General features: G+C 42.1%; 2 protein-coding genes across 3 annotated transcripts in view; one reads left to right on the top strand and one right to left on the bottom strand.

Annotated features, from left to right (window-relative positions):
• Window positions 1-1,675: 1,675 nt before the first annotated feature.
• METTL9 (methyltransferase 9, His-X-His N1(pi)-histidine) overlaps window positions 1,676-25,602 on the bottom strand; it is a 33,457-nt gene continuing 9,530 nt past the window's right edge. Inside the window, exons 4-5 of one of the 2 annotated variants that reach the window (XM_075010568.1) lie at window positions 18,938-19,122; window positions 1,676-2,400 (exon numbers count right to left, since the gene is read on the bottom strand). In XM_075010568.1, coding sequence (XP_074866669.1) covers window positions 2,195-2,400; window positions 18,938-19,122 — 391 coding nt within the window. In that variant the 3' untranslated portion in view covers window positions 1,676-2,194. The remainder of the gene's footprint in view (window positions 2,401-18,937; window positions 19,123-25,602) is intronic. The other variant, XM_075010569.1, reaches the window with a different exon arrangement.
• On the top strand, window positions 2,921-15,551 carry IGSF6 (immunoglobulin superfamily member 6). Its single transcript, XM_075010570.1, has 6 exons — window positions 2,921-3,514; window positions 9,056-9,412; window positions 10,806-10,909; window positions 11,730-11,786; window positions 13,539-13,622; window positions 15,183-15,551. Exons 1-6 carry the CDS (start codon window positions 3,448-3,450, stop codon window positions 15,222-15,224), a joined length of 711 nt encoding a protein of 236 aa, XP_074866671.1. The 5' UTR covers window positions 2,921-3,447; the 3' UTR covers window positions 15,225-15,551.

The raw sequence follows: 25,602 nt of genomic DNA, 5'->3' as shown, positions 1-25,602 counted from the left end.
TTTACATTGGACTTGTTAATAAGCAAAGTGATTTAGTTCAGACTTCTTGTTGTTTTTGAAGATAGACGAAATTCGACTACCTCTCTGATTCATTGAGAAAGAGGGTGAATTTCATTAGCTTGTATTGTATAGATCTCTATACGGCATGACAGATTTATCTAGTGTTCAGCTCCCAGAAGTGCTGTGTACCTGTGTGCTGAGAATTCCTCCCTCACTGTATTGTCTGCAATGTGTATTCAAGCAAAGGGGTGGGGAGCGTTTCCGACTAGCTGGAGAGCTGTGATCAGCAAGACAGGACTGCAGGGTGCTGATGCTATTACAGGGCAGCCAGGCTCAGTCAGACCCAATGACAGATTTTTGAGAGCCACCTGGAAAATTCAGACACCCAGTGTCCATTAATGAAAATCCCCAGGTAGCTCTGAAAATCTGAGCTTTGAAAGACTTTGTAAAGCTGGTGTCACATATCTTCTTCACTGGGGATAAGGAGATGAGAGTCCTGGTCCTTCAAGGTCAACAGAGGTGGCCATGGACAGTGGGTGCTACAACTTCAAGGGTGCCACAGCAGCTATACCCCTTTAGTGCGCATTAAACTCAGGGAAGCATTGTAGCAATCCAAGTACGGTGCTCATTTCTGCATCTCCCTTATCAAGAAGCTCTCTCCACATTCCACGGTCCAGTTCAGAGACTCTTCCAATTTATGGAGCCAGCATATGGAAGATAGGCACTGAGAAGAGCTTCTAAGTAAATGAAAGACTGGAGCTAATCCCTTTTCTGGGCAGATTAAATTAAAGCTTCATTCAAACTCCCTGGAAGGAGAAGATCAAATTGCTAAACACAATGATTTGATCAAGCATGTGGAAGACTTATAGACAGACACTTTAGCTATGGTTACACTGACTAGAACTGCCAGCAACAGTATGCAAATGGGCAGTCTCAAAAATGCAAATGGACAGTCATTTGCATATTTGTTTGTTGGTAGAGGCTGCCGCAGGCAAGAAAAAAGCAATGTAAATGTGGTTCTGCCAGCAAAATGTGGTTCTGCTGAAAAAAAATCAGGCATAAGAGGCTGCTGACAAAGGGGGGCGCTTTGCTGGGAGAACCCTCTTTCCACTGCTTTTTTTCCACTGGCAGCAGTCTCAGCCAGTGAGTGAACAGGCAAATGAGTGTCTATTTGCATTTTCGAGATCACCCATTTGCATACTGCTGACAGAAGTTCTGGTCAGTGTAACCGTAGCCATAAAGGTTGAAGGGAAGGTATTTATCCTAGCACAAGTGTACATGTATGGATGGAGGTTCTCAAGTGAAAATTCCTACCTTAGTTCTTTAGTTGGAATTCTTTGGATAAAATTCACTCAACCTGTGAAAGTCTCACGTATCGACTTGACCCTATCCATCAGTTTAAGGAACAGCTTTCATATGTCCTGACTAGCCCGCCTTACTGATGTGTGCAAAAGCAGGGAAGATTCATGAGATTGAGAGGAACATGGAAGAACCCCTTCCCAAATGATTTTTTTAAAAAATTGATTACATTAGTCTTCAAAACAATTAAATTCTGTTAAAATGAAAGTTGGTTGTACTGCTAGAGGGTTCTTTTATCTACACATGTAACAGTTTGTGCAGACAAGCATAGCTATGTTTACGTAAATGAACATCAAAATTAATGCAAAGGTCATCTCAAAAAAGTTTATTAGCATGATTAAAAAGATGTACTGAAGAATGACAGTCAAAGATAAAATAACTTCTTAACATGGAAAGATACCCTTTCCAACTCTTTGTATTCCACAACATTCTGAACTGAATGGACAGCTTTATTGCCAGTTTTCACTTTTCTTAAAGAATAATCCATACGGTGTATAAATTCCTGTATCATCATGACTATTGCTTTTGTTGGATTATGATTCCTACTGAAGTTAAGTATAAAAAATATCTCCCATTAATGTTGGATTGCAGACTGCATCATTGGGCTAAGAGCTGGTAAAAATTCTCAACTGAATAGTCTGTTTTTAAAAAAACTGTCCTTTATAAAGACACTACAAAGAAATACATTAGTATTTTGGCATTTAAAATTCTTACATGATATTTATTTAGAATGGCAATCCCAAAATTCCCTCCCATTAAGTAATCATAAATCAAGACACCTCTTTCAGAGGCTGCTTCTCATGTTTGACTCTGGAGACTTCTACTCCATATATGCTTACACTGGCTTGAGGACGAAGACAGCATCATCTAATACATAGTAGTCATTATACATATCACCTTCACATAAGTATGGCAGTCTGGTGAAAGCCTCTATGGCAAAACCAGCTTTCCTGAAAACTTCTGGTAGGCTGTTCACCTGTTCTTCCCAAGTCTGCCCCTTGATTTCCAAAACTTCTGAGGGTTTTTCCCACTTGCCACCTACTGAGAAAACAAAACCACTGAAATTTAGAAATAAAATTAAAGAAAAGATACTTTTCGATGTATAGCAGTCTCTTGAAAGCAAGCGTCCTATATTGTTTACTTTGTGTTACGGAGTTTATGTTCCACCCCAACATATGATAGGTAATGCATTTGTACAAGTCCCTCTGGAGACCACAATGTTCAGGGGCCTTGCTTGAGTTCAGAGTCCATCCCCACCCCGCCTCCCCTTTCCCCGCAGCTCATATTTTGTTAAATCCTCTGTTAATAATTCTACATTTAATCCCACATGGCCACCTAACTATTTGATACAGAAAAGTAAGATCATCTAGGTGAAACAGACTTGGCAGGTGTATCTTGAGAAAGTAACATTTTGGCCAAGATTAAAATGCCTTCTCATTCTTAGCTGAGACACCCCCTTCCTGGTGCTGGCTTCAGCTAGTTATAATAAATAAAGCCAGATGACAACCACAATTTGTTATGAATGCGTCAGAAATACTGTAGTCCCACTACTAGCTAAAAAACAGAAATGAACCCTCTTTCTCTTTCCCAAAAAAATCTACCTCAAAAGACTCCACGCTAAACTAGGAAAGAAATCTTAAGTGGATCCCATGGAACAGTGTCTACAGAATCTCTTCATTTAAGGGCCATTTTGGTAAGTGAAAAGAGAAGGATTATTTGTTTATGGTCTTCCCAAAGAGGAAATGGAGTTCTGGATAACTTTATAACAATGAAAAGCGTGTTCATATTTGTTACAGCCAGTGAAATCATCAGAAACAACTCAGCAATATAGTTTTAATTATTTAAAGATCCCTTGCTGCCAAAAGACTAGATTTTCACCAATCCCATATAACTGAAAAATGTAACTGGTTTACGTTTTAAACGTATACTGTATCTTTAAGAAATTTACTGACCACAGTATTTAATTCCAGTAAATATATGCAAGTGGGAAGTGTCTAAGCATGAGATCAAGAGCATTGTGAAACTAAGTTCCTTAATTATCTTCCTCTATTTTTGAGCAGACCCATTTCTGGACAAACACACAGAGAAATGGCACCTTTCAATAAATACAAAGTCGTGCTAGTGTTGGAATTCAACTGGATTCTATACCATGTTGGTAAGGCATTTTATTTTTCAACTTGCTGGCTTCTTCACCTACTTGAAAAGATTCACATATGTATTTCCTACAAATAAGATGAACAATGCAGTATGCATTTGGTGCAAGTGCATAAAATGAAAGAGGGGAAGGAAAAATTCTGGTTTTGAGTTAGCTAATTTCTGCTGTCTTCATAAAGTTTCCTAATCAAATATTAATGAAAGAATGTTCTTCCAAAAGAATTATACAAAATGGCCTCATAATCTAAAAAACATTAGGCCAAATCCTCTCTCCTCTCCAGCATAGCAGACCCCAGATGCAGCAAAATTGCTGCAGCACTGCTCTACAGGGTTGGCAGAATGAGGGTTTTGAGAATCCAGAGTACAATGTCTGCAGCAACTGCATGTCACAGCATTCTGCTCTATGGGGCACCCTCCACCCCAGTGCAGAGTGGGGTCAGGGCAGGGACAGAGAGATTAGCCACCTTGTGAACGTACTGTACACTGTGGGATGGCTCTGCTGTTGCTTTGTGCTAGTGAAGAAAGAGAATGCCTTCTCTCTGTTCCTGTGGAAATATACTCCATAAACTCCTCTTGCCTCAATTTGCTTGGCCAGGATATCAGACAGTGCAAAGATGAAAAAAGTCACGTAAGTATTCAGACAATACTGAGTAGTAACATTCTATGTTATCTTAATTTTTGGTCACCTCTACACTACAGCGATCTGTCGACAGAAGTTACTGTTGGAAGAGATCTTCTGACAACTCTTCAGTCGACCTATTGCATCCATACACAAAAATGGATCAAATGTGTGATCTGTTCTGTTGTCAGAGAGCGGCTGGACTGCCTGGCCCTCTTTTGACAGAACAGCTGACTGTAAGTACAGCAGACAGTGCTGCCTGGTGAACCAGAAGCCCCGGAAGCCCCGTCTGTCGATAGAGGACCCGCCCCCAGAGCACCTACACTGCTTTTTTTGTCAACAGAAACCACTGACAAAGGCGTTATTCCTCATCACGGAGAGGCAGAATGCTGTTGGCAAAAGTGCTCGGTTCTGCTGACAGACTGTCGACAAAATGCATTTTGTGTGTAGACGCTCCACGAGCGTTGTCAATAAAATGCCAGTCTTGTTGACAAAACTCCCTAGTGTAGATGTAGCCTTATGTTCTACTATATCGATTACACCACAGAATTTTTACTAATTCCAGATTTGATCTAAAGTACAAGAATCCACTTCAGGTTTTTTTTGGTAATTTGCTTGCTAAATATTTCCTAGAAAATTAAAAAAAAAAAAAAGTGGGTTAGCAATATCTTTTTTATTTTCATTCCAATGATCTAAATTTTAGGCATTTAACCAGTATTTTGATAGAATTATTTTGGTGAGTTTAATCCTATTGAAATTACAGATTTCTATAAGGTCTCGATAAAAATGCATTTGTCATAACAGGTATAGTAAACAGAAAGCTTCTGAGTTGCTGGTGACTCAGTTCCTTAAACTAAGTTCTCTTTCCTGCTTAACCTTGCCTTGCCTTCCTTTTTCTGTATATTGCTCAATTTTTAAAATGTCAGTACTAGCACATGGCACTGCTGACCTGGGAAACCCATGCTCTATAAGCAATCACTTTCATATTTTCTTCTGTATATGAAAAGTATGAAATAAAGTTCAAATGATATTTGGATCATGAAGCAATCTTGGAAGCATCTAAAAAGCAACTTCTAAAAAAACAAAAACAAAAAGAGAGTACACATATTTGAAGTATCACTACTTTTTTCTCCTCTGCATGTTGAATTGTAACAGAGTGGTGGCTGTGTTAGTCTGTGTTCTAACAAATCAAAGCAGCATTCATGTAGCATTTTGAAGACTAACAAAATAGTCATAGGATAGGGCTTCTGGACACAACTAGAAAAAAAAATCAACCCATGGTACCTTTGCTTAAAGTTCAGGCTACTTACAGCTCCAAGCTGGGATTTCCTTCTCACTATGGCAAATCCAAATCAGCTGCAAAATACCTCTGCTAATCCCACTGGCCAACCAGAAACCACACAATCAAACCCACAGACTTCCCAGATGCTATACCAGCCCAGACCAACAACCCAAACTTAGGTGAGAGGTTCTTAAACCTGTTTCTCCAACTCCACAGAGATTCTTCAGGGCACCAAAGGGTCCAGCCACAGCCCCGGTCAATATATACTTGGATCTCACCCAAAATAATACATTTGCCCAAATACTTTAGATCTAATTATCTCAAGATTTATTAACACAAAAGAAAGAACAGAGCTAGAGAAAAAAAAATGATAAAGTTTTACTTTACATACATCAATTACAGCTATTGGTGCAGGTCAGCAGTGCTATTTGCTGATTCTTGAAAGTCTCTGAAAGTCAATTTCAGGTTACATAGTTTCAGTAGGTCTGTAGAACTGCAGATCTGGCCTACTGGGGTCCACATGCTGGAACGAGAACCCTTGGAGACAGGCACAGGTACCAAAAGACAAAAGATCCAAGATGGATGCTGCTAGATCCACCACATTTACTCTCTCCGCCACCGAAAATGGTCCATTCCCTACGTCCTGCATCTTATTCCTCCTCACAGGATCTATCACTAACACCAGGTACCTATCTCAAACACCCTTTCTTCTGAATCCCTGTCATACCAGGCCTTCTTAACCTCCTGGCTCTCCTTCATATTCTGCTGCACCATAGCCATCGTCTCCTCCAAACTCCTGTTAAACTGCCCCACATACTCCACCATTGGCTGCCCTGACCCCTCCACACTGTCCTCCCATGAGTCATGAATCAGATATAGGGGCCCTCTTCCATTGAGCAGTTCAGTAGAAGCAAAACCTGTAGACTCCTGAGGCACACTTCTGCATGCGTACAAGAGATACGGCAGCAGAACATCCCAGTCATTCTGGCGCCTGTCCACATACATTTGCAACATAGATTTCAATGTTCCATTGAATCTCTCTAATAGCCCGTTCATCTGGGAGGTTATAGGGAGCAGCTTTCAGGTGCTTCAGCCCACAAACTCCCACAGTTATTTGAAAACCACAACAAAGTTAGACCCACAGTCCGACAGCATTTCCCTAGGGAATCCCACTCTGCTGAAAATAGCAAAACAAGGCTGTTGCTACTATCTCTGCTTCCCTATTAGACAATGCTACAGCCTCCAGGTATCTGGTGGCAAAGTCCACCACTATGAGGATGCACTTCTCGCTCCTGGATGGCTTGGGGAGCGGTCCCACGAGATCCACAGACACTCAGGCAAATGCCTCCCCAATAATGGGCCGAGGCTGCAGTGGAGCCTTACTAGGCCCCCTTGACCCCTTGCACTTCTGGCACAACTCTCAGCTCCTGCAATACTCTCCCACTGCCTGGTACGTGTGCAGCCAGTAGAAATTCTGCTCCAGCCTGTCACAGGTCTTCCCTGTCCCCTAGTACCCTGCAAACAACCCATCATGACTGAACCTCAGCAAGTCACTGCGATAGTTCTCTGGCACCACCAGCTGCCTGCACGCTGCTGCATGAGGGTGCTTCTTTCCCGTCGGAGGCTCCCAGTACAACAGGCCATCCTGCATGAAGAACATGCCTCACTCCTCATGTGCTGGGGCTTGATTCTGGGCATCAGCCCTAGCCCCCTCCAAGGACACATTGCACTGTTGTGCCCTACTGAACTCTGCTTGGGCCTCACCCCCACCCAGAGCTACTTCTGGGTCCTCAGGCAGCTCCTCCTGAGACCCTGCCTGATAGACACCCTTGGTCTGTTCACAGTCCCCTCCCTGGCTCTCAGCCTGGGAGTCTGCCTCAGATCCGTACCCCCCCTGCAACCTGGTTATGACATTAACCCGGCCAAGCACATCCACTACATCATTCCTTACCAGGGTATCAGATGGGATTAGATCCTGGACAGCCACCAGCACCTTACCCTCACAGCATCCCATTTGAGGTGGACCTGAGCCATCGGCAGGTTTACAGAGTACCCTGACAGCGCCATGACCATCACATACTCCCCTAGTAACATGCCCCCCGGACTCACCAACAGCCCTTTGACTACAGTGATATCAGAGCTTGTTCCTTGCCATCCCTAGCCCACAACACCATTGACCTTTGCTTCCTTAATAAACCTCCGGCTCCTTTTCCACGCCTCAGACCTGAGATAGTGGGCAAGCTCATTCTCCTCTCCCAGACCACTGGAGGCTAAAGGATTAGCATGAGCCACCACATTACCCACAGCTGAACCCTGGGTGGCATCACTGAGACCCACCAGGCCTGGCTGGGGGCTCAAGGTGACAGAGTTGGTGCTTATTGTGGGGTTTGGGCCAGCTGGCCTAGGACTACCCTTCAGGTCTGGGCAGTTCAGTTCCCAGGCAGTGACTGCTCTTCCCAGGGGGTCAGTGTCCTTCTCTAGCCCTATTCTGGGTAGGGCCATCAGCAAGCTCTGCAGCCCATAGGACAGACCCAGGCTCCCTTTCACAGACTGCTGCCCTCACATGGTCAGGAACAATGTCTAGAAACTGCTTCAGATTGATTAAATCCAGCAGTATCTCAAAACGTCCATCTGCCTTGGCCCCCATAACCCACTTCTTAACAAAACCCATCAGTTTGTGAGCATGTTCAACACAGGTACAATCTCTAGACATTCTAAACTTCCTAAATTTAACCCTGTAGGACTCAGGAGTGACCCTGAATCGCTTCAGTACCACATATTTAACCCACTAATAGTCTAGAGCATCCTGATCCCCGAGTTCATTAAATACCTCCCGGGCTCTTCCAGTCAGTCTGGTCAGCCGGACAGGCATTCGCTGCTGCCCTGGGATGCAGTTCACCATGCAGAGGTGGTCAAACGCAGACAGGAACTCCACAATATCCTCGTTATCTCGGTAAATGGGGCACACCTTTTCCCAACTTCAGTTGTCTCGAGGGGGTGGGTTCTCGGGGGACTGCCTCCGCTGCTCCTTTAACCTCAGTTTCATCTCCATGTCTTTCATAAAACAGGCGTGAGCCTCTCATGTCAACGCAGCCTCTCACTTTCTCAATTCGGCATCCCGCTCTCTCGCTTCTCGTGCCAAAGTGGCCTCTTTTATACGAAGCTCGATGACTTTCATCTGACCCATCCAATCATCTGCCTTTTCTACTCCACTAGTTGAGGGCTGCACTGCATCTGCTGGTCCCTTTCCATTGGTAAATCTCTTAGGACTTGGTTGGTAACTTTGTTTCCAAAGGCAGTTTCTCTGTCACTGCACAATTTCCTCAGGGCTGCCTTACTTAGGTCCTGAGACTGCTGCTGACTCATTGCAACTGCACTTTAACCAAAACTCTCTCAAACCCCAAACTCAAATTTAGAATAGCATGGGGTCCTGATCCCAAGCTCAACTGACCAGGTTCTCGGAATCCAGGCATGACTACTCCATCATCTAATATATTATTTTGTCAGTCTGTAAAGTGCTACATGACTGCTGCTTTGGTTTTTTCCCTCCTCTGTGTAAATTCAAAGTAACTTGTTTTTAATCTGCAACATCTCTCATTTTTAAATCCTCTCTCACTCAAGAATGTGTTTTTTCTCAACAGGTTGTGTTGTAGACACCTGCAAAGTTGCTGTAAGTCAAAGTCCACTTAAGGAAGTAGACTACCCTGTAAGAACTGTAAACATAACATGCAATTTCTCTGTTTCTGGGTGTCAAGGTTCCCCTGAGATTCTGTGGTTTCGTTATCTTGCCTCAAAACATGAGGCTTTGTGTCAACCAAAATGCACAGACACAGAGAAGTTCAAAAAGATTGGATTACAGCCCGAAAATGCTGCTTCACTTCAGATCAACAAACTGACTGTACAAGACAATGCCATTTATATCTGTGGAATAGCATTTTCAAATTCAAATACAAGCACATCTAAGCAAACCGGGAGTGGAACAATACTGGTGAAAAGAGGTCAGTCACTACTCCTTATGAACAAATCTTAATAAAATATATGGTTCTTTTCTAAATACCTCTAATTATTTGTACTTAAACTATTACATTAATAGGTTAGTGGTAACTTTGTAGATTTAGTATCAATCTGAAAAACAAATAAGACCCAAGTCATGTGTATGGGTATATGCACGAAAGTCAAATCAACATCAGAAGTTCCAGGTACAGAACAAAGATCAACTAGGCTGTGTCTAGATTGCCGAGAATGGCCAGCAAGAGATAGGCAAATTGCACAATGCATTTTCGTATCTTCTGCTGACAGTTCCGTCAGGTGAGGCTTTCCCGACATTTGGCCCATCCATACGGGGCCAAATGTTGGGAAAACCCCCTCTGCTGAGACAGACTTCTGCCAAAAGACCTCCAGTCTCTCAACAGAATTCTGTAGTTTAGACATAGCCTTAGGGAGATACTTGGTTAACAAAACTAAAAATCAGCATCTTTGTATGGTTTACTAAGGATGCTGTGCTATCATATGATGTAAGTGACTCTTCAAGATGTTCAATAATAATCCAGAAGACTGGATGCTGTATTTTCTTTTTTGTTAACTGACCATATAAACACTCCATGACAAGCTTCATGGAGAGTTTTGGGACTGGCACAAATAAATCACACACCAACAGTAACAGCCGTAAGTTAAAAAAAAAAGCTTCTGTTGAGAAATTGCCATCTTTAGGAGACTGTCTAACAGACAAAGAAGGATCTTGGGACTCCAGGCTGATTCTCTGCCATAGATTCATATTGTGAGCTTGAGCAAATCATTTCACTTTAGTTTCTTACTATCTCCACCAACAGGGATAATGATAATCTCAGGGAGGAGGTGGCTTAATTAACTAAGCTTTTGTTTACATGTGACTCGATAACAAGTGCTACATGTATTTACACAAGTTAAAACACAAACCTAACTAATGGACTCTTTCTCCCAAATCAAGTTCCAAACTCACCCTACATTCAGCCTAGCTCTAACTCCACTGAAGTCTGTATAAACATGAGTCTTACTCTTCTTCAGACTTGTTCCTTAAAGGTCAGATTTTAGACCGTCAGAGGGTTATGGTGACAAAGAGAAAAAACTCCCAAATCCAGGGCTCTCCATCAAGAACGCCTGATCTCTAGTCCCCAGCTGTTTGAGTCTAATGACTCTTGTCAAGTGTCCCAGCTGACAAGGAGAAAAGAGGTCTCATTCAGTCAAGAACCAAGATGGAAATTAACACCAGGATTGACTAATAAATTAATGTGTGCACATGCAGTACTGAGTTCCTCAGATGAAAGTGACTATAATACAAATATTATCCTTACTAAGAATATGATCCAAATAGAACAGTTTGCATTATTCTAACGATTTTTATTATAACCAAAGGGTCTAAGAAGTACAGCAGTGAAGGATACATCCTCATGGCAGTCCTGTCATCTTTGCTGTTTCTATACAGCATTGCCATATTTGCAGTCTTCATATTGTACAAGGTGGGTTTAATTCTGACTTTTCTTATTTGTTGTTTTCATCCTGACTTCTCAATAGAGTTAATGTTTTCAGCAGGAGCCAAGGGTCATAATGAATTTTAATTACTTTTCCCTTACACATGGCAAATTAGTTTTAGAAGTTGTGTTTGACGATTACATCTCATATGCAGCAGAAAACTCTCTCACACAGATTACAGTTTCAAGGGAAAGGCAGCAGAAACCAAAGTATCCCTGGAACAATCTAAAGCAACTTTGGTACGTATTGCCAGAAATCATTCTGTAAATGAGACAGACTATAAAAAAATATAAAAAGTATGATAAAATTAAAATATTGTGAAAGAAAAATAGTCAACAAGAAAGAGCATTGCTGTCAACATATAGGTTGTAAGGTCCATGGATTAATTTCCATTAATAAACTAATAATGAAATTTATATAACACTAGATGCAAGTACAATGAAATTACTTCAAGCAATACTCTTACTTAATAAGGAGGTCCTATTCAAAATATTGTAGAAAGCTTGGAAAAGGGAATTGGAAAGGACTGCAGGGCACCTTACATTTGGAAAAGCTCTCCCAAAACCAGAGACTGAAAAGAGGAATAGAGGTTTAAAACCCGGTTACTGAAAACACTGACATTGGTTTTTAGTAAGTGTGTGGTGGTATTTTTGTTTTTAGAACAATCATCAGTATTTGGAATTCTTACATTAACTTGATAAATAAAAGGACTTATCCCTAATGTTATGAGCAAGCAAAACATTTTACTACAGTACCTCCTTGGGTTTATTATCTGGCATGCAGAATTATTTTGATTTTGTTTTGCAGTCAAAATTCAAATTGGTAAAGAAAATGAGGAAAGATGATCTGCAAGGAGAACACCACGTACGTTAATATTAATCTTACTTGTCTGGGGTGTCTTTGATTCATAGTTGTTGGGCTTTTTTTTTGTTTTGTTTTGTTTCATTTTAAACATAACCTTCAACATATCTGGGGATATTAAACTAGCTAACTGATGTCTCAGGCAAGAAGTGTTACTGGGGCTGGAAATATATAGAGTTCAAACTCTGTAGCCTCAGTGGTTCCCAATCTGGGGTCCACAGACCCCCAGGGGTTTACAAAAATATTGCAGGGAGTCCATGAAAAAAATAAAAATAATCATTGAAAATTAGTTTTAAATAAATAGCAAAGTTACAATCTATTTTTAAATGAAATATCTTCCAACGTTATTAATTGCTGTCCGAAAAAAAATCTATGTTGTGATTTCCTTTTTCATTTAACGAAGTATACATAGTGGCTAAAACTGGCTGTGATGGGGGTCTGCAAACAGTTTGGGAGGTGACTGGGGGTCCGTTAATGGTTTGGGGGGAGGGCAACTGGAGGTCCACATTAGTGAAAGGGTTGGGAACCACTGCTGTAGATGTAAGGGAATAAGAGATCCAGTGCCTAAGTTTTATAAAAAACTACTTGCTGCATTTAGAGTCAGTGTTAAAGGCCCGAAGGGACCACAAGACCATCTAGTCTGACCCCCTGCACATCACAGGCCACCAATATCACCTAGCTACTCCCACATCAACCCGAACAACTAGATTTATACTGAAGTACTACACCCTTCAGGAAGCTAAGACTTGTTTGCCACTGCCAGAAAACAGGAGAGACCAACGTGCATCAGTGCCCAAGACCCTATAAAGGCAGGGTACTGATTCAGTGACATTTACACAGATGCTCTAGCAAATGACTTGTTGCCCAAACTTTAAATAGTTTCTCTTCATTGTTTTTTCTGGTTACTTGGACAGTGAGCTATGATCATGGCCACCTCCAACAGGCAACTTCCTGTGTTAAGCGATGGCTCTACAGTAACATATGCTATGTCTACACTAGAGAGTTTGGTCGGCAAAACCCATAAAGCGCCCGCTGTCGTTATGTTGACAGTAAATCGACAGAATGCGGCACGTTTATAGACAGCGTTCTGCCACTCCCCCATGAAGCACAACGCCTCTGTTGACAGAAAGCCAGTCTGGACATTCTAGGGGGACCTCTGTTGGCAGACAGGGCTTCTAGGACACTAAGCAGCCCTGTCTGCTGTGCTTCTGGATGGCTGTTTTGTTGAGAGAGTGGTCGGGTAGTCAGCTGCTCTCTGCGGCCAGACTGCCTAGTAGATCACAAGAGCAATTCACACTGTCAATGATCTGTAGACGAAGTTTTGCCTGAAGATATCTTCCCACAGAAACTTCTGTTGACCAATTGCTCTAGTGTAGACATAGCCTTAGAGATCACAATAAACCATGTTTGAATGCTAGTTACAAAGCCAACTTCTGCCACGCAACTGATCCTGGTCCCTTGGATGACAGCTTTAGATGAGGTCCACCATATCTGAAACCATATTTATAATATGTGCTGCAACAACCTCTTGAAAAAAAATTTACAAGTTAAAGGACGAATTTAATCTCACCGTAAGAAATCTTTGCTGTCCTATAGCCACAGCCCCTTTTAGCTGGGAAGCATACTGGTTGAAGTTATGGTGACAGTTTATAATTAAAAGTGTTTTAAAAACCCAGAAAATATGTTATATAAAAGCAAATGCATTTTTCCAATCTGTCTCTATTATAATATTGTTAACTGCATTTTACTCTGCAGAAAAATATGAGTGGGCGAACAGTTTGCCGAGCAATTGTACAAGAATTGTACAAGAAGAGATATGCTGAAGACCATCCTCAGCCTGTGAGTTACCAGTAACACGAGAAAGGGAGTTTTCAAAATCTTATGACTATTTATTGATAGTTCACTGTATGTGAAGAATGGGGAAGCAAATTTCAGAACTACATTACATTTCCTACAGATCTGGACTTCATTGCCTGAGAGCTAGCATTGGCAAGAGTCAGTCCTGAATCAGCAACACCTTTTCAATACTTACAGTGCCAAAGGTTTCCTAAGTCCAATCAAAGCAGAGCTAAAAGGAGATCTACAGATTGTTGTGGATATATTCTTTTCTCCAAAGAGATTTTGAACTTATTTTGTCTGACAAGGCCAGAGATGCCAGAGTTTGAAGCCATGGCATATTTTAGATATAGAAAAAGCTATTCCAGTTCACTTTTGGAAGCATATCATTAGTTTTAAATTCCTCTTCCTCTTTGGGACCTATGCAAATGAGGGCACATGGCTTTACTACAGGATGAACCTCTCTCATCTTCCAGCACCCTCAGGACCTAACCGGTGCCAGACAAGAGAATTTGCCAGATGACAGAAGGTCAATATTTTCTAGCATATTACCAACACTTGCACTGCTTACTGTCTCTTAGGAGACATTTAGGGGTAAATTACAGATGAACAACAGCACAGAACACTGAGAGCCAGCACTGGTGCTGTAAAAAAAAAAAAAAAAAAAAACTTTATGAGACCACAGGAAACTTACCCACACCCATGATAACTGATCATCTGGCTAACTAAAATCATGCTGGCTTACAGATGTTGCCAGATAACAGAGTTCCAGATTAAAAAGGTTCAACTTGTAGTTGACAGTTACAAAAATACTTCCGATAACAATTCTAAAAAAAAAAAAAAAAAATCAAAACATTCCTAAAACAATTAACTATTGTAATACATGCAACACACATAGAATACATTGTGGTATTATATAAAGGCATGCCAGTTATTTCATCCTCCCAAACTTATAATAAAAGCCCTTTTTTTAAAACTACATCATACTGCATTTCCTATATACCACATATGTTATAGAAAAACTATTTTAGGAACACGCGCACTTCCAAATAGAAAATTACTCCTGAATCCACATTGAACAAACAATAAAGTTCCTTTCTCATACTACTCAAGAAGCTGAACATATACTTCACAGATTAAATACAAAAATGAAATAGACATTCAGCACTGACAGGTCAAACATTTGCCCTCACATACAACCTGTGTTTTAATTTTCATGCCCCTGACAATTTTCCTCTATAACTGTCCTCCTGAAAGCCATCAAAGCCCCACTGATGTAACCCAGGGACTAGCAGATGTGAGCACGCACATAATGTAAACACAACTGTTCCGTTGACTGTGCCTCCCTTAGAGCTGTATTCTGAGTTGTCAATAGTGACTGAAAAAGGATATGAATCCTGCAGGTATATGAAGGCATCTGGGTATGGGACAGAAGGAAGGAGGAAGCATTCTTCAGCAGTAACAAAAGAAAGGAAGTTGATGTTGTAGAAATATTTCCTCAGTGGGGCAAACTATTACACAATAACCTTTCCCAATTTGTTTTTGTTTCTATTTGTTTTGCAGGAGTGTCTGGAACCAGACGATACCATCTATCAAAACAGATGACAAAATTCAAAATACGTCACATACTAAATATACCTTATGTGAAATGCAGTTGAACGTTTGAGACTTAGAAAATTAATTTTCTGAAAGAGAGACTTGTTAAAAAATGGAATTCTCCCTGAACGGTACTTTTTAAAAAGTGTTTTACAAACAGATTATCAAACACAAATGACAGTATTACAGCTAAAATGTGAAGAGTATTACATTCCTGTGTCTGACATTACCTAGCCCTCTCCCTCTTCAAAATAAAAAATATTAGAAAAGGTCTTTACTTTCTTTTGAAGAGCTAATCATATGTCATGAAGATGTTCACATTTAGGGTTAGTTCTACATATACATTTTGTTTGTATTTTGTGAATTAAATGTTTCTGAAAGGTTTGAGATAGGCATATAAAGAAAATGAAGCTTCTGGGTCAAATTCCGTTATCAGTTACTTATATTGGTGGAAATCAGCTATAACTACCACTGATGTCAACAGTAATTTGGCATTTATACCAGTGCAACAGTAGAATCTGGCTGGCTGTATGCAGAACAGGTAGAAACAATAGGCAATATAAAAGCATAAAATACTATAGGTTGGGTAACCTCAAACATGATCCATACTATGCGGTAGGAAGCTAGCTTAGTCTACAGGCCCAGCCAAAGACTGATCTTTGTCAATGTTTACATTTACTTGCATCAGGCAGACAAAAATCCCCGGGTGCTAGCTAGAAACAGTGTTTTATTCCCCATTAAAACGACACTGAATCTCTATACTGGAGTATAACCCTAACCCTTTGTGCCTGTCAAACTTCACCAGTTCTCACTTAGTTAATCTGCACTCCCGAGGAGCCTTACAAGATACCTGCTGGTCTCACCCATTGTCTCAGCAAAGAGTTAGTTGCATCCAGTAGTGAGGCCTCATTTAACATCTTGCAACTGTTCAGAACACAGAACCGCCATACCAGACCAATGCAGTGATCTATCTAGTTCAGTTTCATTTCCATAGGTCAGTACAGATTCAACCTCTCTAGTCCAGCACCTTCAGGACCTGACTGGTGCCAAACAAAAGAATTTGGGAGGTGAGTATTGTCTAGCAACATTACAAACACTTCTACTGCTTGCTGGGCTTTTACAAGATATTTAGGGATAAATTACAGATAAATAAACAGCACAGAACACAGACACAGGACTGGTGGCTCTAAACAAACTTTACAGACACTTGGCCAGACCCATGATAACTACTAAAATCATGCCAGATTATGGATTTTGCTGGATAAGAAAGTGCCAGACTAGAGAGTTCAACCCATACCCAGTATCTCACAAGAAGGCATAAAAATGAACAAAAATTCACATCACATAATGGATAAAATTATAAAACAACCTATACAAAAGGGAAACTTTCTTCTTTATCCCAAGCAATTAATGGCTAGCTTCTTCTCTCTTGAACCATGATATTTTAGGAATAAACATTTATTCCTGAGTAGCTACAGATATTCTTGTTATTTATACAAATAATTAATTTTTTCAACCCCAATCTTGCCTCAGGGTTATCGTGTAGCAGTGAGTTCCACAGGTTAATTATGTGAGGAAAGAATTCTTTATACAACACATTACAGAATATACCTACGTTAAGTATGGATATTAAAATAAAAATGAACAGAGTACAGTTTTGAAATGCAGTATGATTGACTTATTAGTAAGATTTCTGCTTGTCAATTCATGAAATTTGGAACTCGACAATAACACTGTGTTAGGATGAATTAGTGTGATTTTTCTTCTATGTTGGAAAATAAAATGATAGTGTAAATCTCTCTTAGGAAATAACTCTTTAGGAAATAACTTGTGAATAAGCTACTTTGGACTCTAGATGTCACTGTAATTCCAGAAACAAATCAGAAGAGCAACATAATTTTCAATAATAGCATAATTAAATTATTCCATTTTCAGGCTCCAATCCTGCAAATGGGTCCACCCACAGGTTTACCCCATACTTACACGTTGCCCCCCCAGAATCAAGGCCCATAGCTTAAAATGATAAGACGTGCTTAAAACTCTTTAGTACAATCATTGAAATACATGCTTTCTTGTATGTTCTATGTGTTCCAAGTGTTTGCTTATGTGTGTGATTACCTGGAATCTCACAAAACATTTGGGAGACAAAGAAAAAAAACTTCTCTATATTAAAAAGAATAAGGAATTGTAGCCAGATATGTTTGAACCCCTGTATAGGTTCAGTAAAGAAGAAGTCCTCGTCTCTACCCAAACAAGAAAATCTTTTTCCCTCATTTAAAAAAAAACAAACAAACACATTTTAGAAACCTTACAGGCCTAAATACTGCTTTATAAGATACAAGTGAAATTCTGTTAAAGAAATGTTCGTTTTGAAAATAGATCAAAGAAAATTTAGTGTCAAACAATAGCATTACTACTTCAGTTTTGTATTAACACGTTGAAATAAAATCTTTTTCTGGTTTGATCTTTTGCACTCTGAACTCTTCAGACACACCAAAAGAGAGTCAGTCAGCCAAATTAAGACAGAATTCTACAAGAATAAGAAGGATCAATTCTGATGCGCTAATGTTCTTCAGGATGACCCAGATGCAGTTAAGCTTCCACTTCTACAGTATTTTACCTCAGGTTTCTTTAATAAAATCAGCCTTATTTTTAAAAGTGTCAAGATGTTGAGTCCTATGAGGGGTCTGATTTTTAGAAGTGCGAAAACTCACCCTCTGAAAAAAATCAGGCATACAACTGAGACACACAAAAAACAATCATTTTTGAAGATTTAGGTCACAGTGCTCACATTCCTTGAGGGAGAAACCAGATATATTTGAAAAGCATTCTCAGAAGTACTTCTCCAAAACTTGGACAAAGGGATAAAATTCATTACTAAATAAACGCCAAAAGGAATATGCTAGGTCCTTCAATCCTGAGCAAAACAAACATGATCAAGGATTCATATATAGATTGTTAATTCAGTTTTAATTATTACAGGTTGAACTCCTCTCGTCTGGCACCTTTGGGACCTCAGAAGTGCCAGATAAGAGAATTTGCTGGATGATATTTTCTATCAAATTGCCAACACTTGCACTGCTTACTGTCTCTTAGAAGACATTCAGGGGTAAATTACAAATGATAACAGCACAGAACACTGACAGCCAGGACTGGATTATGGAGTTTGCCAGACGAGAGAGTTCCAGATTAGAGAGGTTCTACCTGTACTCACTATTATGCATTTCCAGATGCAAATCAAACCACGGACACTGAAGGACACCAGTGTAAGCAGTTTGAAACTAGCTGGCCAAGAGACATCTCACCCTATGCAATGCACAGCAAGATCAACTACGATGCTCTTGTTGACATTACCTAGAACTAGATAGTTGAGTACCATGAATTCAGTGGAAGTCCCTTGTTTGGAATCTGCTTTCTGCCTTGTTTCAAAAGGCACCAAGTACGACAGCCTTCAGGATATGGTACTGAATCCACTTATTTGCTCAGTCTTTCACGGGTGGTAGTGAATGAAGGGCTCTGAGCAGCTTCTGTGAAAATGGGGCCATCTACTTACAGATACACTGTATGCATAATTCTAGAAATTTTGAACATCCAATTAAGAAATACTGATCAACATATGTTAAAAGTCTGATAAATATAAAATTATATAGTATTGATAACACTATAACCTGAAACACCTTTCTTTCATCTCCCCAAGCATCTTTTAATCTGTGTCTACTTACCATTTTCCACATAAGGATGAAAGGGCAAAACTAGTGCAAGAATGACTCTGCCTCTAGTCGGTTCCAAAACACTTCTAATATCTTTTAATACAGTCAGTGGCTGATCACAGCGATCAAGCAAATTCAAGCAGCTGATAACATCATACTGGAATCCTGTGTTCTGCCATTCATTTATACCAAGCACTCTGAAGAGGGAGAGAAAGCACAACATGGAAGTTGTTATAGCTAAACAATCGGAAGCTGAGCACAGAGTTCTCAGTAAACAGCCTGCCTATAGCTATCAGGAGGAAGAGATAATTCTCTACAGCTGAGGCTGACCTTACGTTTATCAGAGACTCTGCAGACAAGCCCCATGGGCTTGTGAGTGCAGACAGGGGACTAAGTTCACACCGACATGATATACACTGAATTATAGAATACTAGGACTGGAAAGGACCTCAAGAGGTCATTGGGTCCAACCCCCTGCCCTCATGGCAGAATCTAGCACTGTCTAGACCATCCCTGGTTGGTGTGCAATACATAAGCCACTGTAAGAGCAGGTAGATGGGGTTGCGGTGCCCTCTTAGTTTGTATCGTTGTGTGTGCATACATAGCAGGAGCTGTGTGCGCGCTAAATCATGCAGCATGCTAGATGTGCATGCTGGGATATTTTTTGCTGAGCCTTTTGAGATCCATAGCAGAAGCCAGTGGAATTCTGGGTCTCTGAGGTTAAACTCCTAAAATCCCATGCTTTTGCTCCTTCTATTCCATACGCCCCATTTTTGAATTGTCATCAGTCAGCATGGGTGCACAGATGCTACAAACTGCTGTGGTAGAAGCTGCAAATATGCAGCGACTGTGCTCCACCTGAGCTCTCAGTGCCAGGCGGCTTCAGTTTTGGAAGCCAGCTGTTGCCCCACCCAGAAAACGACACGGCTACAACAGCAGCAACTGCAGCAGGTGGAGAAGGATGATGATGATAATGACCACACTGGGGAAGAAAAGGTTACTTATCTGGCACAGTAAATTAGTTATTCGAGATGCACCTCCCTACAGGTACTCCACTTGAGGTATGCATGTGCCTTTGATCAGGTTTTCCCACCCCCCGCCCCCCGGCCCCACAACAATGCTTGTTTGGTCCACTGAGCTCTAGCCACCCTCATGCCCATAATAGGGGCAGGCAGGTCTGTGAGAGACGAACTGCTCTCCATTTCTTCTCTTTCATGAAAGTCCCATGGACATGAGACTCCAAAACAGAGGGGAAGGAGAGCAGATAGTAGGGCAGTAATAGGGACACATATCTCAAACGACTCTAGCTGCTACCCAGGGGCTGTGTCTACACTAGCCCCCTTCTTTGAATGGGGCATGGTAATCAGCATGAGTGGAGAATAATAATGAGGTACTGGGATGAATATGCAGCACCTCATTAGGCTAATTCTTGCTGCAGCAACTTCAAAGTTACAAACGTTGAAGTGCCGGCATGCCATGTAGCCACGGGCACTTTGAAGTACCCACACAACTTTGAAGTGCCCTTACTCCTTACTCCCAAGCAGTATCTGCTGAAGGAAACGTGAGCTTTGGAACACTACTTAAACTGTTTGTAGAACCGTAGAACCAAATGCTGCATCTACTCTAGAGTGCAAGGAGGTATAAAGTCTTCGGAAGTTGTGAATTGATGCCCATATAGCCATTTTGCAAACTTTCATAATCAGATCATCGTTCAAGAAGGCAAAAAGACTAGACTGAGATGCGGCAGAGTGACTACTACCCTAGATGGGCGAGGCATATTAGCAGCTGCATAGCAAAAGATATAGCCAGAAACAATTGTGTTCTTTTACCTCTGTTTGTAATAGAAATGAATAGTCTGGGAGACATTCTAGCTCTTCTAGAACTGGTTTTTCTCTGAGGATATTTAGTACTGTACCCCTCTTGAAAGAAGTGTTTTCTGCATCACTTGCAGGTCTGCCAGATGCTGACAGAGTACCGTGGTCACATAGAGGATGCTATACTGGGGACAGGTGTGCACGCATGTCTCTCAGGGCTTGGATTTGAAGCTGGAAGATGGGAGTGCTCAATCAGGAGGCGGCAGAATTTAACCTCACTGTATGTCCTGGAGTAGCTCTTGAAACTAGTGCAGATTTTGTACGTCAAGGGGGCATGTGTGTCCTTGCGGTGGCAGATACAGAGCAAGTGGTTCCATCATCTGAAGAAGTGGGTCTTACCCCAGAAAGCTCAGGACCTAATAAATTTGTTAGTTTCTATGGTGCTGCAGGACTGCTTGTTATTTGTTAAGCTACTGACTAACATGGCTATCCCTCTGAGACTAATTAGGAAGGACTCTTAACAAGTGAAGCAATGTTTAAATCCCAGGGACTTGGACATGCTCTGAAACAAAAAGGCTTCTTTTAACAGTTACCCCCTTACAGGTGCATGGGCTAGGGGAGGAGGGTAGAAACAGGAGACCAAAAAAAAAAAAAAAAAAAAAAAACTTCTGTGAAAATAAAATACTAAGCTAACTGAAAATAAAAAACTGTAAAAATAAAACTGTAAAAGCAACTAAGAGGCAGGTATCTGTCCAAGTGAGCGCAGCTGAGTGCTTAGTCTCTGATCAGGACAGTTAAAAAAGAATTGAGGGCAGTTCATCCATCACAACCTAGTACACCTAGGTATCCAGCATGGCTAGGGCACATATGCAGACTGAGAAAGTTGCTGAAAAGCTCTGATCAAAGGTACCTGGGTTGCTCTAGCACCTCATGTGGAGCACCCACTGAGACACCACTCAAAGAGCAGCTACTACATAAGCTTCAACAACTTTACACAGTGCAGCACGGTTTCTGGGTTTGTAAAACCACCATTGATTGGTCCAGGAGGGTCCATCCAGTAGTCCTGGGACTATAGCAACGGCAACAGAATTTCTGTGCTGAACTGGCCCTAGAGCTGTAGCAGCAGCAGCAGCAGCAGCATACCAACATGTGGCAATCAATACCTGTTGAAAAGCAGGTTCCCATTGCCTTTTGGAAGTTGACTATACCCAGCTGTTATGTACTAATCCCAACTAATTCAGTGTAGGTAGATCCATTATTGGTGCCACTGCCATGCAGAAGGAATTGCAGATTACAAATTATAAAGCTTGGTAATGCTTAGTTCCTTGATGGCTTTACATGGGGTTCCCAAACTGTACTGAGGCACCCATTTGCTGGCCTGACAGGTCATCTCAGGAGAGCCCCATATCCAAGATGTTCTGGTAGGACTGTTGAAGACTTCTGGCCTTCTGACTACCACTATATACTGCCCTTCCATGTGAGCACTAATGATACAGTGAGGCATTGACACTGGGCTTCAGGAGTATGGGTGAAGAACTTGGGAGCATTGGTGGTGGTCTTTTTGATCCTCCCACTCAAAAGTAAAGACCTAAACACAAAGGCCGTTTATATACAGGCCACTTCCTTCAGAAGTGGCATGCTAACACAGGGAACGAAAGATGCTAATGAGGCATGGATGCAAATTCCCTGTGCCTCATTAGCATAACGTCACATGATTTGGAGTCCAGAAGACTGTTCTTCTGGACTCCAAAATGCCGTGTAGAAGCGCTGCCCCGACGGGGAGCTTCCGGAAGGAAGTCCTCCATGCGGAGGCCCCTTCTTCCCAAAAATTTTCAGGAAGAAGGACTTCCTTCCAAAAGCACCCCCCAGCAGCCGCGCTTCTACACGGTGTTTTGGAATCCAGAAGAACGTCTTCCAGACTCCAAATCACGTGACATTATGCTAATGAGGCACAGGGAATTTGCATCTGTGCCTCATTAGCATCTTTCGCTCCCTGTATTAGCATGCCATTTCCGAAGGAAGTGGCCTGTGTAGAAACAGCCAAACTGACACATTCTGGAGGTGAAGGCAAGACTGTGCAGATAACATTATCAGGAGAGATTTGGTTGCCTTGACCATATGATGCTGTTCCTGAAAGTAGTATTGCTGACTGGAGATGGGAGTCCATCCACCCAATGAGGAAGGGGAAAAGCATCTTTCAATAGACTGGTTAACCTAGCGAGGCAGGATTTAAACTAGGTGCAGCAGGGAGAGATGACAAAAGCATACACACAAGTAAAAATAGGGAAGTGCTGGGAGAAGCAAGGCCAACTGCAGCAGTGGAAAGAAGAAAGAATTAAAATCAGATCACTCTCAGATATCTGTATACTAAGGCCAGAAGAACTAGAAAGACTAGCAAATAATTACAGTGACATAGTTGTCATCAGCTGGAGAATTGGTATGGAAGGGTGCAGCCTGTTAAGGAAGGACAGAGAGGGAAAAAAGGGAGATGTTGCTGCTTTGTATATCAAAAGAGGTATACACTTGGACTGAAGTTGAACTGTAAACAGGAGAAAAACTTGTTGAGAGTCTCTGGGTAAGGATAAAAGGTGTAAAAAATAACGATGACGACATGGCAGAGGTCCATTATGAGCCCACCCAACCAGGAAGAAGAGGCCAATGAAACTTATTTATAGAACTAACAAAATCATCCAAAGTGCAGTATTTGGGGGTGATAGGGGACTTCAGCTGCAGAAACAGATTGGGGGCTTATAGTGGATCATAAACTAAATATAATACAACGCCACTTGCAAAAAAGCAAACAACATTCTGGGATGAATTAGCAGGAAGGTTGTAAGCCAAACAAGATCCAGCATGGTCTGCCAAGCTCTTGCATGGAACCTGCAAGGAAAAGGCAAAAGAGGAAAACCTCGGACAACATGGAGAAGGTCTTCTGAGATTGAAGGACAACAAAGCCGTGTCTACACGTGCACGCTACTTCGAAGTAGCGGCAGTAACTTCGAAATAGCGCCCGTCACGGCTACACGTGTTGGGCGCTATTTCGATGTTAACATCGACGTTAGGCAGCAAGACGTCGAAGCCGCTAACCCCATGAGGGGATGGGAATAGCGCCCTACTTCGAAGTTGAACGTCGAAGTAGGGCACGTGTAGACGATCCGCGTCCCGCAACATCGAAATAGCGGGGTCCGCCATGGTGGCCATCAGCTGAGGGGTTGAGAGACGCTCTCTCTAGCCCCTGCAGGGCTCTGTGGTCACCGCGTGCAGCAGCCCTTAGCTCAGGGCTTCTGGCTGCTGCTGCAGCAGCTGGGGATCCATGCTGCATGCATAGGGTCTGCAACCAGTTGTCGGCCCTGTGGATCTTGTGTTGCTTAGTGCAACTGTGTGTGGGAGGGGCCCTTTAAGGGAGCGGCTTGCTGTTGAGTCCGCCCTGTGACCCTGTCTGCAGCTGTGCCTGGCACCCTTATTTCGATGTGTGCTACTTTGGCGTGTAGACGTTCCCTCGCAGCGCCTATTTCGATGTGGTGCTGCGCAACGTCGACGTTCAACGTCGACGTTGCCAGCCCTGGATGACATGTAGACGTTATTCATCAAAATAGCCTATTTCGATGTCGCTACATCGAAATAAGCTACTTCGATGTAGGCTTCACGTGTAGACGTAGCTCAACTGGGGTACTCTTGGAGCTAGCTAGAAGTTGTGTCCCAAGAGAGAGTGAAGTGAAGGAGGCATGTAGATGACCTATGCTCCACATGGATTACAAGGGTTAAGTACAAGGGTTAAGTAGTAGTAGTATTAATTGTAAGCCAAGCAAGAGATAATTTTTCCACTCTGCTCTGTGTTGATATAATACAACAGCAAGATGAAGTAAAGTTCTGGGAACTACATTTCAACAAAGATGAGGACAAATTGGAGAACATCCAGAGAAGAGCAACAAAAATGATTAAAGGTGTAGAAAATAGGACATATGACCAGAGCCAGATTTCCAGTTAGGCCTGTAGGCATGTGCCTAAGGGTGTCAGTGATCTAGGGTTGCTTAAAAGGGGGTTTAAAGTTTCATTTTTGAAGGAAAATATGGAGGTCCACTTTAGCCAAAGTAGGTGCTGAAGATTTTGTGCCTAGGCATGCATAAGATGTAAATTTGGCACTATTAAGACAGATCAAAAAAACTGGGTTTGTATAGTCTAAAGAAGGGAATATAGGCAGGAGGAGGAAGGAAGACAAGATAACAGTTTTCAAGTACAGTAGTCCTTCAAGTTACAAGAGGGTTGCATTCCCACAGACCCTCATGTAACTCAAATTTTGCATGTTGGGGGCTGGGGCTTTTTTGCCTGGTGGAATGCCCATTCTGCAGCTGGGGAAGCAGCAGGAGCACCTGGAGCTCCTTTTGAAAGGTAAGTCCTGGGGCTGGGGGGAAAGTTTCGGACTGTTAAGCCTGGTAGTGGGTTGTGGCCATGGGATGGGGGCAGGAGGGTTATGCCTGGGGTGGGTTAGGGCTGCAGGGGGTGGAGTTGGGCCGAAGCTGTGTGCGGGGGGCGGGGTTGAGCCATGGTTAGTGGTTGAACCAGGATAGGGATGGTGAGCTGAGTGACTCTCAGGGTGTTTGAATTGGGGAGGGGGAGGGAGTGGGTGAGCCAGAGCTGTGCATGGGAGGTTTGAACCAGGGCCAATGGGGTTGAACTGGGATGGGAGGGATCTGAACTGGACCTGTGCACGTGGGGTGGGAGCATTGAGCTGGAACTGCAATGCAGAGAGGGTGATGACCCAGAGTCAGAGCCACGTCTGGGTGGTAAGTTGGGCCATGGGAGGTTTGAACCGGGGCTGTGCAGGGCCGGGGGGTTGAGCCAGGGCAGGGGGGAGTGGTATTT

Source organism: Carettochelys insculpta, chromosome 16 (assembly GCF_033958435.1).
Source record: "Carettochelys insculpta isolate YL-2023 chromosome 16, ASM3395843v1, whole genome shotgun sequence".
Lineage (NCBI taxonomy): Eukaryota > Metazoa > Chordata > Testudines > Carettochelyidae > Carettochelys > Carettochelys insculpta.
The sequence above is the reverse complement of the archived record's forward strand: the minus strand, read 5'-3'. Positions and strand labels throughout refer to the sequence as shown.